This window comes from Anomalospiza imberbis, chromosome 9 (assembly GCF_031753505.1).
Source record: "Anomalospiza imberbis isolate Cuckoo-Finch-1a 21T00152 chromosome 9, ASM3175350v1, whole genome shotgun sequence".
NCBI lineage: Eukaryota > Metazoa > Chordata > Aves > Passeriformes > Viduidae > Anomalospiza > Anomalospiza imberbis.
The window spans coordinates 11,959,600-11,977,272 of NC_089689.1; the positions used below are offsets into that span (position 1 = coordinate 11,959,600).

The following is a 17,673-nucleotide window of genomic DNA, read 5'->3' on the forward strand; positions in this document are numbered from 1 at the left end:
TCTAATTTATGTGTTTGCAAAGCACATTTACTTTAATGTATGTTAACTGTATTTTCTTAAATCTTGTTAAGGGACATCCTGGTTTGATTGGCCTGATTGGACCTCCAGGAGAACAGGGTGAAAAGGGTGATCGGGGTCTTCCTGGCCCACAGGGATCTCCTGGAGCCAAGGGTGATGCAGTGAGTACAACATACTTGTGTTTCCATTCAAGTTCCATGCAAGCAAGGAGGGTATATTCCAGGCTTTCTTCTGAAAGACATAAAGTTGTTACAAACATTTAACATCCAGAGTCTCCTGCAAGAGGCTGAAACTTTCTTAGGCATTGTACAAATGCAGCAATATTAAACATCTTAAAATGAGGCTATAGAGTGCTTTTGGAAAATGAAGGAAACGCATACATCCCAACATGCACACAGAACAAGTTAGCAACAAGGTAAAAGTAGTAGCAGCAATCTCATCACATTTACTAATTGCATTACCCAAAGCAGCTCCCTCTCTTCTAGTAACTAAGCCATGTTTTTAGGGCACTATGTAAAATGTGAGGTTTCCAAGCCAATCTGAAGAGGAACACAGTTCTGACAATCCACTGCAGTCAGTGTAAGAACAACTACAAGCAACTCAGATTGTCAGATCTATTATTTTAAACTTGCCAACTATTTTGGCCTCTAGCAAATGGCCTAACTCAAAATTCACCGCAGCTGGACACTTAATGGGACTACTTTTTTTATAGTATGATTTTTTAACACCGTCCAGTATGTAGAATACTTTAGTTCTGTGCTTATTCTCTTATTCCTTTTTAGGGAATTTCTGGTCCTGCTGGTCCCCTTGGACCCCCTGGTCCTCCTGGATTACCTGTAAGTAATTTCATCCAGCCCTCCTGTTCTAAGCACCCCCAAGCTGTGTGCAATGCACTCTAACCAGAGTTATATGTTCTTGCCCATAGGGTCCCCAGGGTCCCAAAGGTTCCAAAGGATCCAGTGTGAGTAACTCTCCTCTATACTTACTCCTCTTTTCCTCAGCTTTTGTGTGTGTTTTGTTTAAACGTTGTGTAGCATGGTCAACACTGCACTTCTTTTGTTGCTCTGTAGGGTCCTGCTGGTCAGAAGGGTGACAGTGGCTTACCTGGTCCACCTGGTCCTCCAGTAAGTAAAAATTCTTATCTTACGTTACCTTGACATGATAAACCTGTTTTGAAAAGGGTAGAAAACAATGTTTGGGAACTAAAATATGAATGATTGTTTGAAAATTCACTTTTCAGGAAACACAGATCCACCAGGCAGAGAAATACCTATCTGCACTGAAAAAGCCAGAAGAAACTTAAAACAAATAAATAAAATAAACAAAAAGAACACCCCAAAAACCCCTAAAATCCCCACCAAACAAAGAAGCCCCTCATGCAATAATTATTTAATGTGTTATATTGAAGCACAGAAAACAAAATTCTACTGGTTTCCCCTGATGATACTCTTCTGTTTCCATATTCATTTTTATATTACAACAAACCAAAATGAAGAGTCCAAACCTGAGTGAAGTGCTTCAATTTCTTGAAAATAAATATTGTTTCCTAGACCCCAAGTGGAATTTTCAACTTTTATCATAGGAAACAACCAGAGTTTTCAATTTTCATAGAATATGCCTGCATGAGGGAATTAACAGGGATACAGAGGCAACTGTGAGTCAGTTCTGTGTGTCACTTGGGTGAGGGCAACACACTCCTCCCCAAAAACAATGTAGTGAGAAGAGTTTAGGGCACAACAATGGTTTGGCCTTATACAATCTTTTTTGTTTTTTTCTTCAAGTAAATCAAAGCACATAGGTATGAATCTAAAAGAAAAAAGGTGAAAGAAAGAAATAAATACCTTGAAGAAAGCCTATTCAAAGTATCTCCAAGCCACATTCTGTGGTCTTTCTCTGCTGAAAAACTAACAGAAGATATAATTAGATATGTTATTTTTCACTTAGGGCCCTCCAGGTGAGGTAATCCAGCCCCTGCCAATCCAGTCACACAAGAAGACAAGAAGATCTCCTGACTATATGCTATCTGATGCTGGTGATAATATTCTGGATTATTCTGATGGCATGGAGGAGATCTTTGGCTCCCTGAATTCCCTGAAGCAAGACATTGAGCACATGAAGTTTCCCATGGGCACTCAGAATAACCCAGCCCGGACCTGCAAAGATCTGCAGCTCTGCCACCCCGACTTCCCAGACGGTGAGTTCACAGTGCACAGCACGGGACACAGGGCTGAGCCTGGGCTCTGCCAGGGCACTCTGGCAGCATTATCCATTACTGGTACATGGCTCATACAGTTGATTAACAAATACAGTCCCACTGAATCCATTTTTACAGGCATAAAAGTTTAAAAGTGTAAGACATCTTGGTAAGTTTACATTTTTACATTTTTTTACATTTTTACAGGCATAAAAGTTTAAAAGTGTAAGACATCTTGGCAAGAGTCAAAGCTCTTTAAATACATAACCTGATCTGGTTTTTGAGTTAAAACCTGTTAAAGTGATGAATAAAAAGCAGTTGTTTTGAAGGGCAGGCCTTGCATTTCCAGGACAATCAAAACAGGAGTGTGATGAAAGAGCGTAGTATAACAATATGAAACAGCATTGGTATTATGAGAGATTTATGTTCAATAATGATTCTCAAAAACTTTACTAGTCTTTTAGCCCTGGAAGCAATAATTTTCTCTACTGCATCAGCACTGGTTTTTTCTATATCAACCAGCAAAGAGGCATGAAAGTTTCTTTGATACTGTTTAATGCTACCAAGTAGTAATGTAATAAAATGCATAGTAATATGAAGACATGCAGTGTCCCTAAGAATTATCTTGATTTTATTATTCTTTGTTGTTTTCTTTTTCTTCTTCTAAATAATTTTAACCTTCTGAAGATGTTTAAATGAAAGCCAGCCTTCACTAAATTTTCATCCTTTCATAATTTTTTCAATTGCAATGCATATTTTTCCCAGTTCAAAGCAATATTTTTTCTGCTTTTAAATGGGAGGAAAAATAGATTTTGACAGTTTAATAATATTTTATTGCTTTCACTCTAGATAGATAAGAACAGATGGTTGCCTTGAGGAGTAGTTAAGCAGTGTATGTGTTATATGAAAAGTACATATTTTACAATTCAGTGCCCTCCATAATAAGGAATGGTTTTTACAGAAGACATTCACCTTCTGCATTTACCAGTATTTGCTTCTTCTTTAGAGTTGTCTTCATATAAAAGTAATCTTGTTTTGGTTAAATTAAAAGCAAATGTGTTCATTAAAATTCAAAATTCTTCAGGGATAAGACTTAGAGAAAGGAAAGACTGTTTTCAATATACAGCCTAAATCAACAGAATTGTTAAACCCCACAAATACTTTGTCTATGCCCTATATTCAGAAGACAGAACTGGTGAAAGGATTTGTCCTTTGTCTTTGAAACCTCCACTATTTGTTTGAAACTGGATTAGAACTGTAGTTGTCAGAAAGTGCTTGCTGCCCTGTTTGTGAAACATCTGAAGCTAAGAACCCTCATCACAGAACTCATCATCCTAATTAGAATAGAAGATTTTGAAAAGCACTGACTTTGAATGGACCTTGGATGGGCTGCAGCTCTTTTCATGCCCAGCCTTCGCTGGTGTTGCAGCCTCATAACCCAGGAGTAAAAAGGTCCTTGCTTGAGGTGGATCCCTCTCAGTGGAAACTTTAGGTGCTTGTGCCAGCTACAACCCCACTAAGCCCCATGCAGACCCCTTTGCATGCAGATAAGGATGTAAATCATTCCAGATTTTGCTCCCTGACCTAAACCATTCAAATAAAATACATTTCCTACAAACTTTGGAGGACCATTAGGTAGCAGTAAAGCCCAGTTCTTCTGAATACCATTTATACTGTATAAGGCAAATATTTTCTCATTTGTCTTAGGGGAATATTGGATTGATCCTAACCAGGGTTGTTCTGGAGACTCCTTCAAAGTGTACTGCAATTTCACAGCAGGTGGGGAAACTTGCATCTACCCAGATAAGAAATCTGAAGGAGTAAGTACCAATCTGTGTTTTCAGTTGGCTGTTGACAGTTACTATTATGCTGTTACAATGTTAAACCAAACAGGATAATTACATTGCCACATTTTCATGTATCTGCCTTTCTAATTACATTTACATTTACAAAAATCTGAATGGAGCAATAAAATGGTACATAGAGTTAACAAATACCATTTTCAACTTCAGATAGGGAATCTGTGCACCTGCTTGCTAACATTTCAGTACATTTCAGAATGCAACACAGCTGAGGAGCTACTTACAGCACATGATCTAGTATTTGTCACCTAAAAGCTAAACCTGCCCGTGTTTCTCTTGTGGGTTCATTTATATCTATTTATTCCTATGCCAAGTAGATATAAAAGACTGTATTAACAGTGTCCTTACTCACTGTTATAGATTACATCTGCTGAGGCATATGGCATAAAGGAAGGCTTTCTGAAATCTTGCCTAAATGACAGGGATCTATTAGCATCAACACTGGTGAAAACTCATTTAGATACTTCACAGCAACAATTTATACCAGCAGCTTACCTGACTCTTAACAGATTACAACCATCTCCCTCAAACAGAACTAAGTCTCTCTTGAATTCCATTTGAAGTCACTAATTTGAAGGCATTCTCTACAAGAAAAAACATTCTATTTCAGATAAAGTGGCTGAGATTTCAGGAAGAACTATTCTTTATTATCTGGTGTGGTGTTTGTCCCAAGAAATGTAAAACCTTCATATCTGGTGTGGTGTTTGTCCCAAGAAATGTAAAACCTTCATATCTGTCAACATATGTTTCAAATACTTCTGTCTCTGCTGTTTGACCACACAGGTTAGAATTTCATCGTGGCCAAAGGAGAACCCAGGATCTTGGTTTAGTGAATTTAAGCGAGGCAAACTTGTAAGTTGTCACTGCAATTATAACTGTATTCACAAATCAGGTCCATGTTTTCAGCGATCAGCAGATCACAGGGAATTTTATAAATATCTACAAAATTAAAAGACCCCCAGCCCTTTTGCCCTAAATATTACAGCAGCTACATGGTCTCTTGCCCCTGGACAGCAGAAGCCTGGTCTGTATTGTCCCACAGTGATCCCAATGGTCACCTGCACAGCTGGTGGTGAGGATCTGGCCCCTGTCAGATATACCTCACCACCAAACCTTAGGAAAGCAGCACAGATCCCCCACCCCAGTCTAGGTTACTGGAAATATACTGGGTATGCAGAGGTGAGGCTGCAGGCTGACTAACTTAATGATTAACTAAAAACAGATTACCAAACAGATTCTGCTGCTTTACACTATAAGGTGGGAGTAATTCTCTCTTTCCCAGTAGAACAAAGCTGAGATATGTAATTCTTCATCCTAAATACACTGCTACATCATGAAAATCTATTTACTGAGTTATAGCTGTACTGACCTTTAAAACTTCATAAAATGTTATGTGTTGGTTGATATTTTTAAGGGCAGATTATTTAAGGGCAGTTACATGATGCTCTTTTGTCAACAATAATTTTGGTTTGAATCGTACCAAAGAAAACAGATAAATATTCATCTATTTTTTTTTTAATTTTCCAGCTTTCTTATTTGGATGTTGAAGGCAATTCCATTAATATGGTCCAAATGACATTCCTTAAACTACTGAGTGCCTCTGCCAGACAAAATTTCACTTACAACTGTCACCAGTCTGTGGCCTGGCACGACGCACCCTCTGACAGCTATGACAAAGCACTAAGGTTCTTAGGATCCAATGATGAAGAAATGTCTTATGACAACAATCCTTACATCAAAGCTCTCCACGATGGCTGTGCAGTAAGTAGAGCTTCAAAGAGTCTTTACAAAACCAACCCGTCATTTAAAGTAGAAATCAAACAAATCTATTTTTTCACAGCTTTCTTCTGAGACAAGCTTTGTAAACACTTCACTTGTCATATACTGATTTTTAGTAGATTTTTAACAACAGTACACTAGTGCCATATTCAATTTTCACCTATGTACCAAAAAAGATATAACCATAAGCCAAGCAGCAGAAAGTGAACAAACTCGGAATGGATACAGGCTGTCAGCACCACTGTGCTGAAATCAGACTACCTGCTACTGTGTATGAGCACAGTATAAGGAAAGAGCAGAAGTAAAAAAGATAGTGAGAGGAGGCAGCCTATAAGCAGAATATGCTGATACTAAAAATCAAGGTAGACACAAATAGAACAGTTACTGAATACAGCAAAAACATGTATCACATAAGTCGTATGTATGTACCCAAACATAGTGAATTAATTTAATAGTTTGATATGTGACTTGGTATTTCCTTTTCTTGTTTTGTATATTCAAAGCCAGGTGAAGTTTGTGGATTTTACTTTTCAGAATCCTCTTTTAGCTGAAAATCCCCAGAGGTGTCCAAGCATACATCAGCTCTCTGAGCACTCCTCTTTCAGGGTCTCTGTGGGCATAGCAACTGTTACCACTTCTCAGAAATAGAACAGTCTCTATTGAACCCTTTGAAACAAAGACATCAAAAGAACAATGACAATTGAAGCCTCATTAATTAATTTGGGGTTTGATATAGGAGCATTTTGAAGGCAGTTTCTGAGCAGTCAGAGATACAGAATTAGAGACCTGAAAGCGCATATCCTGAAAGTGCCAGGATATACACCTGAGGTAGAGATGCAGCTCAGGAGGTGCAAAGCACCTCCCCTAAGCAGTGAGACTAATACACCCTTTCTATGTACCTCGTGTTTTCATTTCACTTTTGTTATCCACAGAGGGTAAATGTAGAGCTCCAGAGAGAGCTGAAAGTTGCAACTGTCACTAAACTGAGAACACCCAGGTCTGTCAGCTTGGATGCTCATCTCCAAGATCCTGGTATAGCTGAAAGGGGTCTCAGCAGATATGAGACCATCTAAAGAAAGTGCAGTGCTGATAAGTGATGTGATGACTGGGCTGAGTGATACATAGAGGAGCTAGAGAGCCTTCCTCAGGCAGCAAGGGTGTGTCTTCAAAGCTGGCTTCTAAGTGCAGCAGTTGGCAGTCCTGTCAGAATACTACTTTCTTAGATGCTCTAATAGTTTGTGAGCCAGTTACAGTATTTCTTCTCAGAAGTGGATTTTCTCCATTTCAGAACTAATTTGTCATTTTTTTCCACAGGAGATATGTGCACTGCTGTGAGAATATTACTGTTTATTAAATTGTATAGACATAAATTACAGCATTGTCTAAGAAACACGAGATATCTTAGATTATTTTTCTTTTGTAGGCCTACTTTACCAAGTAAAAAACCTATGGGCCATCCCCCAGCTAAAATCAGAACATTCCATGTCACATTTTTATAATTAAATCATAAGAAAATATAAGATTTAGGGTTTGCAATATCTAGTGCATGATAGTGCAATCATTTAAGAAGTCTATGCTTCAGAGATAAAATGAAGATCTACAGCATGTTAAAGGCTCAGAGGTGTAACAGTTTGGGTTTTCTTCTTCTCTTTTTTAACAGTCAAGAAAAGGCTATGCAAAGACGGTGCTGGAAATCAACACACCCAAAATAGACCAAGTGCCCATAGTTGATGTGATGATCAATGACTTTGGTGACCAGAATCAGAAGTTTGGATTTGAGGTCGGTCCTGTCTGCTTCCTTGGTTAAGCTTAAGACAAAATCAGATCAACAAAAATGTTGCACTTTGGTGCTACCAACCCACTTCATGCCACATGCAAGTTTTGAATAAGGATGGCATAGAAAATGTCTTGCTGTGTATGTATGTCTTATCTAGAGAGTAATCATTGCCCTTGTAGGGCCAGAATCACATGACTTAAACTTATTTTGCAAAGATGCTGTGGCACAGACAGACAACATAGGGCTCACTTCAGGAACACCCCCTTTGGATTCCTCTGGTGCTGTAAAAAAACCAACGACCATGGTGCTCCTTCCATTACAACAAAGAGGTGTTTAGAAAGTGTTTAATATAAACTGTAATTATTCTATGTACAGTACTATACTGTGATTTCTCTGTCCACTTCTGAAACTTGCATGTGTCTCTGAATTGCATCTGGCTCTTATTTCACAATTACAATCTACATTGTCAATACTGTGTATGTATTCTGAAAAAAATAAAACTGTAATTGCCAGTGAAGCCAATTCCATTTCTGATTAATAATAAAATCCCTTTGTATATATTGTTGTTGAAAAGCTTTGTTATTTGAAGTCGCCAGTAAAATTAAGGTGGCAAAACTGGAAGAGCTTGAGCAGCACACTCAAACAACTGCTTTCTGCTAATCACTCTGTGACAATGAATTTAGGTGATGAAATGAAAGCACTTTCAAAGGTGCTGTGTTCCATGGTGCTATACCTCAGACTTTTTATTTTCTATTCTAATTCCATAATTTCATAAGATAACTGTATATACCTAAAATAAACAAGATTATATTTTTAGGTGGGGAAAACATGTAAGAAAAAAAACAAACTTCTGTGTAATAGAACTGTTTAAAATCTGTGAAATAAATTAGTCATACAGCTGTCCTTTTTTTTAGCTTATCTGGATTTGTTTCCATTGTGCTTATTTGGGCTACATAAATATAAAAACTGGATTTGAAACAGTTATTTATGGATTTTTGCAGGGTTTACTTAGATGTTTATGTAAGCAATGATGGATGTTTGCTTCCTGAACTGGATACTAAAGGTTTCACAGAACAGTCTATACAATATTTGCCCGTCCCATTAATATGAATTATTTTTCTTCTTGTTACTCCACCTGAAGGCCAGGGATGCAATATGTCTAGGTCATGTGATTCTACACAGTTGCTAAGCAACATACGCGGGACTGCTTCCTAAAGAGCTGTCTTTGACCCAAACTCATTTTACAATTCACTGTTCAAAGCTCACCAAAAAAACATGATGGTTTGGCCTTCCCTCTGAACATTTTATTCAGGTAGTTGGAAGTAGGAATTACATTTTAGCTTTACAACACAAATCCTTTTGTAATTATTTTTCATAATATATGTAAGACTTGAAAAGAAATGTTTGTTTCTATTTCTTATAAATTGTTAAATTAAATAGTACTAGTTTCTGCTGGCTCGTTTCCAACTGGTATTTTCTTATGCACGTTTATACATGTAAAAGTGAGATTCCAAAAGTCAACTTCTTGCTGTTCATATTTTCTTTTATTTTTGAACCAAAGTTTGTAACTGTCACCTCAAAGAGGGAAATACAAATTTTATTAATAAAATCAAGTCGTGTTTATCTGGATTGGTCATTCTCTTATTTCATTGTCCAAAATGCACCCACTGTCATTACTATAACTTTATTCTGCTTCCAGACCATCTGGGCTTGAAAAAAATGAATGTTACTACATGTCCTGGCAAGGGCTGGGCAACAGCACTGGGAAGAGAAGTGTTAATAGAGAGGGCGCTGATCTGGCCATTGGCCGTAAGCAGCAGGGATAAGTTCACACGACAGGAGCCTGACACTCCTTCCCCAGCCACTCACAACTTACAGTGACTGTCCATTCCTCAGTCTTGTGCTTATCCTTGTAGAACTCCATCGGGTATGCAAATGACCCTATTTATTACTAGGAAATGGAAGACAAGAATGAGACCAAGACTTAGGAAGTAGTGGAACACAAAATGTCCAGCATCTTGTTTTAGACTGTGGAACCAGAAGCAGTGATGGGTCCAATGACATGAGATATGCTTCCTTGTCCAAAGAACCTTCTCTCTTTTTAATCTATTTGTTCTTCATGAACTCTGGCAATGTCTAAGTAAGATATGAGGGCAGCTGCAATAAGTTTGGCAGAGAAGCAGCCGTTTTTTCCTGCTCAAGGAGGCTGGGCTAAGTTAGGAGCTGACCTGTTCAAGCCTATCTAAAATAACCTCCTCATCTGAGTGCTTTAGGGTAAAAAATAAAGGTGGTTGCGGTCTGGCAGTCAGGATTAGTCTGCAGCAGAATGTTGTTTCTAAGAATGCAATCATGTATTCAAGCAGCCAAGTGAAACCAGATCTCCAGACTTAGTCCAAGCATCTTGCCAAGGGTTGTGCCAGCTACATCACAAAGGAGGAAATGAACTTGAGTCTTCTACTCTTTTCAGCAAGGACCCATCTGGTTTATTCTTTAACCTTTCTCAAGGCCTTAACCATTTACCTTACTATTTATCCTTGTCATGAAAGCATCTCACCATTGCTTGTTATCCAACTCCTCTTTGTCCATTCACTTTTTCAATCTACTGTTCTTGTTCTCTCCAAGTTTCAGATTAAAGGGGGAGAAATGCCGTTATATATTCTTCCCTTCAAGCAAAAATTATGCTCTTGGTTTTCCCTTGAAAGAAGTTTCCTATTAGCAGTGCTTACAACCCAAACAAATCAACCAAAATGGCACTTCAGAACAGAAAAAAGTTTCACATCAAAACTCACAAATTGGTCTTCCTACGAAAAAAGCTTCAGATCCTATAGTCAAAATCTAACAGCCATAAAAACATAAAGCCTCTGATTTGTGATATGGTATTATAAAATACTTAGAAACAAATCAAACCACCAAAACAATGCAAGCCAAACTCCTCACTCAGCCAAACCTAAAATAAAACAATTATTAATATTCTTCATACCCTAAATTAAAGACTTGTGCAATCACAAAAAGCCTAAAAATTTCATATGACATTTGGATTTTACATCTAAAAACAGAACTTGGATGTTCTGTGATCTTGAGGGTTCACCCTACCTAAACCTACCTAAAGACTGGGCAATTTGTTTTGAAAGTTTGCTTCAAGACCCTTTAAAAAGAAAGCCATCCTGGAGATGGTTTCTTCACTGCAAACACAGATTGTGGTCGTGTTGCATGGAAATGGAGTAACTCAGTACATGGGAAACCAAGCCCAAAAAATACTCCAGACTGAGGCAATGTTCTGACCAGAATTACACAGAGTGTAATTGACTAGAGTGGCAAAAACTGTTCTGTGTGCATGAGTGGAGTTTCTTTGCCTCTCTTTCTCTCACCACAACTGTGCTCACCATGACTGGCACATCTTTTGGAAAACTTCATAAAATGCAATAAAGATTTTTTTTTTTTCCAGTCCAAGTGAGAGCCATTATGGCTAACATGAACAGTCATCTTGTGACACAAAAAGGTACAAAGCTTCATAGAATAAGGACAGTGAGCTACTTAAGGTTCTTCCCCTTGGGAACAGCTTTGTTAATTTTAAAATTAATCTTCACATGCTATGGCTGGAAGGAGAAGCCTTAATAGCCACTGGTTTTCTATTGCAAGCACACTCATTTTTCTGTGAAAGAACATCTGCTATTGTAAATGCACCAAAAAAAATTGAAAATTACAAAGATGGGATATTAAATGTCATGCCTATTATATTTACCTGGAAACGTGTCTTATTTGTGTTCCTTTTGAAAGCACATAAATTATCAGAGGCTCATTGTTAGTTCAGTGAAAAGCAATGCCAAGATTATTGCCAAGGAGTAGATTGCTCTAAAACTATTTATACATTTTGTTTTCAATAAAAACATTGAAGATTAATACAGTGAGGAAGGCTGCAAGCTTACAGATATTCCAACACTCTGCTCTAGCCAAGACTGGCCTTGTTTCCGTCTCAGCTCTGTGAATGAAGGCCCTGTTCTGAGAGAGGATGCAGCCAAAGCCCACAATGGACATGTTTTGTCTAGGTTGTGCAGGGAGCTTTAGCAAACCTTGACTTTGTTTCCAATATCTCAAGGGGGGAAGAAGTGATCTCCATCAAAACACACCTAATTTCACTAAGACAGACGAGAGTTGTTAAAAACTCAGCAGTGGGACTGGGATCTAAGTGCCTCCTCTGCTCCCTATTATAATCTAAGAAATTGGGTTTTTTAACATCAAAAATTTAACGTAGCTAAATCTTGCTGAAGTATGAAAGAACTCCCACTTACACTGTGATTAAAATGTGGATGAAAATTAAAAACTCAGTCCATCCAATAAGATGCTGGACAGAAACCAAATTAATTCTTTTCTTTCTAGCCCCAGAAGTTCTCTAAACTGGATCTTCTGTTGTGTTTTCAATGGTTAATTAAAAGAACCCAAGTTCACAGGACTAGGACAAGGCTGCCCAGAGGTCATCTTAATAATCAAGAATGAACATAGGAGCCTCACACTCAGCTCCCCTCTCACCTGAAATGTTTCACAGCCAGAGATCTTGCATATGGCCTTAGTCCTTGTGGACTGCAGCAGTGCAGGGCCACTGAGTCATGGCCCCAGAGGCCCAGCCTGAAAGCTCTGAAGTTCCCCAGCACAAGTTAAAAGTAAACATAGCTACAGCAGAGCCATAAAGCTGAGTTTTTAAATTAAAAATGTTAACTAAATGAGGAGACTCAGGATGTGACTAACAAAATAAAACCATTACACTATAATTGTTGTTTCTGAAACAGAAATAATGATTTCTTATTTGTTAGTTTACACAGCATGTTACTCAGAAAGCCCATACAAGTCAGCCAGGGTATATCATGGAGCTGCATGACTTCTAGAGAAGGTCCTCCTCATTACAGCAGGAAAGTATATTAAGTGGAATGAGAGGTGGAAAGATTTAGAATGAAGTTGTTTTTTACAGACATAAAAGCTTTTCTCTGTCAAATATTAACTAAAAAAAAAAAAAAAAGGGTAATGTTTTATACCCTATCCTTACAGTCTCTTGAGCCTGGGCCTCTGTTTTGTTACAATATTATCTCAATGGCAGCTCAGGTGAGAAAGTAGCTGTGCTTTGTGGTCCTGGTGCCCAAATTAGCTCACAAAAAACATAGCACAGTGTCAGGGCTCAGGTTTTGGAAAATGCATAAAAAGATAATCTTCCTAATATTCACTATTCAGTAACTTTCTGAATGTATAGGGATCACTTATCCCTTTGTCATTCCTCAGAAGGATTTTAGAAATATCCACTTTGCTCTAAGCCTGCAGAGTTGTTCAGTGCACAGATATTAAGATCAAAGTTGTTTACTGTCTGAAAGAACCAAAAATGGAATTTTAATTTGTGAAAACTTTCCACAGCACTCCAAATTCTGAAAAGAACAAAGAACATTTCACCTTCCAACTTGTCCCCCTTTTTTAATTGTGATGTTTCCATTTGAAATAATGAGATGTTTTTGTCCAAACTCATTGAAAGTATTTGATTGAGAGGAGGACATCCATTGGTACCCTCACCAAGATTGTTTTCCCATGTGCTGGGAGACAAGAGATGAGTGCAATACTAACTGTGGAATAAAGGCACCTCTAGAAGAGAAAGGCACAGTAAAATAGTTTTTAATGTATAACAGAAAGGAGGAAAATGTAGTAGAGGAGAAAAGAGGAAATAAGAAAGCAGGGGGGAAATATGTGGGAAAAGAATGATAGGAGAACTTGCTTCCCTCAACAGAGGGCAGGAGGGTGAGAAATCTTTATGGGCAGTCTGGGAGCATCCCATGTGATTGCTGCTACTGCAGGGCTCAGGTTTGTTTCTCATAGTCAATGCAAAGGCAGGGTGCACTGGCCCCATAGTTGGGAGGCAGCAGCAAAACTGGTTTATAAAAAACACAGCTGAAGAGCAACAAAGATTGCAAGCCTGAGTGGGAAATACCTGCAGCACTGCCTGCAGCCACATCCCTGTGCCTCGCTCTCCCTCCCCTCCGTTCCCTCACTCACCTCTCTCAGACACTCCTGACACTGCCTCTTCTGCAGGATCTCTATTCTTGTGGAGAAGCCACATTTTGCTTGGACACTGGAAAGCGCAGGAGATCTGAAAAGGGGGATGAGATGTTTAACTTTTAAGGTGAAGAGAGAATGGAGGATGGGGGAGGGTGAGCAGGCTCAAAAATCAGTATACATCCACACTACCATACTACCAGACTCATAAAGCCTGTATGGACCATCTAGATTAGGAACAGGCAATTTCTGTGTCCATTTTCTACCACAGAGAAGCATAGAGACCAGGAAGCACTGAGGGCTGTCTCTGAAAGGAAAGTCAGATAAAAACAATGGGGAGATCAGCTCACACTGCTGACCCTTTGAAACCTCTCTCTGCCCTTTAAATTTGACCTATTTAATTTTTCGAACACATTGACTTCAAACCAAAGCCACAATATCATGATGAACCACATTTGACCTAGCATCACATCTTCCCATGAAAATATTTCTGAAAAAAGCAATAAAAATATTTTAAAAGGACAGTCCACATGAACTGAGGATAGCTGAAAATATTCCTGATTAAATGATTCTTCACTATTTCAATGCATTATGCAGTTCTGCATGTGTGCATTCATTTCTCATGTTTTGCATAATCTTTCTGATGACTGTATACACAAGTGTACCATGTCGAAACAGCGGTGAGCCAATGTGATTACTCATTAAAATTAATGAGAAGGTTAGAATTATCTACTATGAAACTAAGAAGAAAGCAAAATCACAAATTTAAAAGCTAACTAAGGGCTGAAACATATGCAAGTACAATTAGTTAATACCCTCTTAACATGCAAAACAATAAATATATCATATAGATATACAGCAAATTTGGATGCATGTTACCCAAGTGCAACTCAGCTGTGATGGTGTATGAAATGATACATTTAACTGTAATCAGACACATAACTCAGAGGAAGCAAAACCACAAAGTATTTAAGGGCTATCTTGCAACACTGGAATATTTTTGATAGCCAGACAGCATTCTGCCCTTCTCTGTTTAAACACAGTGAAGGAAGACAGCTTGATGTGTGCCTCCAGATCACTGTAAATAAATGCAGGGTGACTCCTACACACAGAGGTCAGGGCTGTAACAACACAGCAAAAACCAGAAAAGGATGAAGCCCAGGGCCTGCAAACAATGTACATGTGACAAGGGAGAGTTACAGAGGAAGACGACCATATCTGAGGGATCATAAAACCACAAGGCATCCTGAATTCAGAAGGACTCACAAGGATCATCAAAGTCCAGCTCTGCACAGGCCCATCACCAAGAGTCACACCATCTTCCTGAGAGCATTGTCCAAGCACTTCCTGAGCTCTGCCAGGCTTGGTGCTGTGACCCTGGGAGCCTGTTCCAGTGCCCAAACACCCTCTGGGGGAAAAACCCTCGCCTCTGCCTAATATCCAACCTGAGCCTCTGCTCAGCTTCACAGGAGTTACCTGAGTCCCACTAGTGGTCACCAGAGAGAGTGATCCTGCCCCTCCATTTCTGCCCGTGAGGAAGTTGTGGACTGCCCTGAGGTCTCACCTGTGTCTCCTTCACACCTACCAAGCCAAGTGCCCTCAGCTGCTTCTGATATGGCTTCCCCTCAAGGCCCTTCACTGTCTTGGTAGCTCTCCAATAGGTTTAAACCTTTCTTCTACTGTAGCACCCAAAACTTGCACTCAAGGTAATACTTACCGTTTAGTACTCCAGGAAATACTCAAAAGCCCTTCTTTAAGAGGTGGCTTTAAAGATGCTTTTAGATGATTGCTTGACCAAAACTCCCTGCAGAGGCCTGGGTTTGGCACTCCCAGCAGCAGCCCCCAGGTGACCACTCAGGGTCCGTGGGCCTGGCCTGAGGGGGACTGTGCTCTGCCAGGTGGCTCCAAAGCCCGCAAGGTGACTTTGAGCCCATGTGTGTGTCAAAAGACACACCTCCACCTACTGAAACCCAACGTTATCTTTTTGTCAGGAATTTCCCTCCCCTTAATTCTCATTTCTCCTAAAAGCATCATATTAAAAATGTACCACTCCCAGCACCCACAGAGTTTTATGCATGTGAGGTAGATTCACATTCAGTTCTTACCTCTTCAAAGGCATCATTAAGGTAAAAAAAAAAAAAAAAACAACCAAAAAAAACACCACCAAAATCTCAAACCCCATCAAATACAAACATTGGCCTCTCTTCCTCCAAACCTCTGAGTGCATGTGCTCCTGCCCATGGCACTCTGACCTTTCTCCCTGTCATGCCATGCAAAATGCTTTCCATGAGTTAGCACCACTCTGGGGGACATCCTCTCCAGAGCCTGATGTCTGCAACCTGAGGTGAGAGACCTTTTCAGAGTGAAGGAATGAAAATGGTTTGTTTTCTTTACCCAGGTGTTTCTGTGGTAGAATGGGCTGCAAAACCTGAGTAGCTGTGAGCATTCGAACAGCAGGCATGCAAAGGCAATATTTAAACAACTCTGTAAATGAGCCAGGGATATATGTCATTGGTTTTGAAGCACTATCTAAAGAGTTTTTACACTGAAAACATTTCTGTTGAGACATGAGTCATATTAAGCAGCTTGGTGGCAGATACAGTAGCTCCTCTTTCATGCAATCTCTTTCTCTGAAAGCTTTGATTGAGAGCTAAGCCACATTAAGGGTTTAGTGATTGAGCCTGGAAGCTTCCTTCAGTAAAATCCTTCCTGAATTAATTGCTGCTGGAGCTCATCACCCATAATAATATTTTTAGAATCTTTCCCCTATTATCTTCCTCTGTCAGGTTAAATTCATCTTTTTGATGTGACACACATTAAACACTGTAAAAGAGGAACAAAAGTTTCACTACTCAATAGAGAAGCAGCACAGAGTGTTAGTGTCCACAGGTCTGCTTTTGCACTTGGTGAAATATGAAGGATATTTCAGCAGAATTTTAAAGATAAACAGTTGAAAACAAAGGATTCCCTTGTACACAGTCCATCACCTCTGAGGACCATGGGAAGAATTCTACATTCACAGCTTTAGGATGTTTCTGTGCAACATGTACAACAAAGTGAGAGACCTGCAGCAGTCTTACACATAGACAAGCATCAAATTATCAGTTGTGGTTTCGGCTAGGCGCTCTTCCCCTGGTTCTCCTTAGCTGTGAATTGTCTTAGGCTGAAGGTATCCTATAGAAACAAGTGGAATGATAAGACTTGCTCAAAAAACATAGTTTTCAGGCAGGCAGGTGGGAATTGCAAATTAAAACACTCCTGAGCAGGGCAGAACTCCAGGTCATGGTAAATTCTTAAATTAATAAACGTGCAAACCATGCAGTTTTCCCTTGCTAGGCACTGCTGCTATGGGGATTGCAAAAAAAGGTCTTACCCTTAATGAGCTAGGATCCAGTTATGCAGGAAATGCAAAGACACGTTTTAGACACCTAGGGATAAAAGGAGAGAAAGGTTAAGACAGCCTTGATCTGTATCCCATCTGAAAATAAGTGCAAATTCTCTCTCTGGCAGATGCTTTTAGAACACTTGGAAAAAACCAAACCCACAAAAAATTATTTTTTCTCTAATGCTTTCATGAAAATACTAATGAACTGAAAAAAAATTGCTTGAGCTGTAAATATAGATGATGTATCTTACAGGTGTCCAAAAGTTTTAAAGCAAATCAAAATAAACTTTTTCAGTAGGGTCAGACTTCCTGTATGCAGGTGTAATACATTTAGTTTTTCAACTCCTTAAAAGCTTTTATATGACATTTGGGAAAAAATATCCCTTCAGTCAACAAGACATTGTAAATACATGACAGTATAAAACATACAAAATATACTTTAATAGAAGTTGCTCACATAAATATAAGTCTATATGAAGATAAAAATACAGTCACTCTTCACTGCCATGAACTCAACCACATATAAACACCCTTGGTCTAATTTCACAGAACTTCCATGTTTTGTGATGGCATCAAACCAAGACTGCAGAGCTGAAGGCTGATACCAGGTTAAGTGAAAGGGAATCAGAGC

General features: G+C 39.0%; 1 protein-coding gene and 1 long non-coding RNA gene across 12 annotated transcripts in view; one reads left to right on the plus strand and one right to left on the minus strand.

Annotated features, from left to right (window-relative positions):
• COL11A1 (collagen type XI alpha 1 chain) overlaps positions 1-9,253 on the plus strand; it is a 159,829-nt gene extending 150,576 nt beyond the window's left edge. For all 8 annotated transcript variants that reach the window (XM_068199689.1, XM_068199686.1, XM_068199687.1 and 5 more), the window contains 9 exons: positions 72-179; positions 801-854; positions 944-979; positions 1,089-1,142; positions 1,963-2,212; positions 3,920-4,032; positions 4,858-4,926; positions 5,602-5,835; positions 7,514-9,253. In XM_068199689.1, the coding sequence (XP_068055790.1) occupies positions 72-179; positions 801-854; positions 944-979; positions 1,089-1,142; positions 1,963-2,212; positions 3,920-4,032; positions 4,858-4,926; positions 5,602-5,835; positions 7,514-7,660 (1,065 nt within the window). In that variant the 3' untranslated portion in view covers positions 7,661-9,253. The remainder of the gene's footprint in view (positions 1-71; positions 180-800; positions 855-943; positions 980-1,088; positions 1,143-1,962; positions 2,213-3,919; positions 4,033-4,857; positions 4,927-5,601; positions 5,836-7,513) is intronic.
• On the minus strand, positions 174-17,215 carry LOC137479305 (uncharacterized). 4 transcript variants are annotated; one of them, XR_011002151.1, is made up of 6 exons: positions 17,031-17,215; positions 13,658-13,751; positions 4,570-4,658; positions 4,427-4,485; positions 1,860-1,914; positions 174-1,636 (listed from the first exon to the last, which is right to left on the minus strand). It is a non-coding gene; the product is annotated as an uncharacterized lncRNA (long non-coding RNA). The 4 variants fall into 4 exon arrangements; XR_011002152.1 differs by having other exon boundaries at positions 4,570-4,656; positions 13,654-13,751; XR_011002150.1 differs by lacking the exons at positions 13,658-13,751; positions 17,031-17,215 and adding an exon at positions 4,800-5,603 and having other exon boundaries at positions 174-1,185; positions 1,523-1,636; positions 4,427-4,758.
• Between the last annotated feature and the right edge of the window lie 458 nt (positions 17,216-17,673).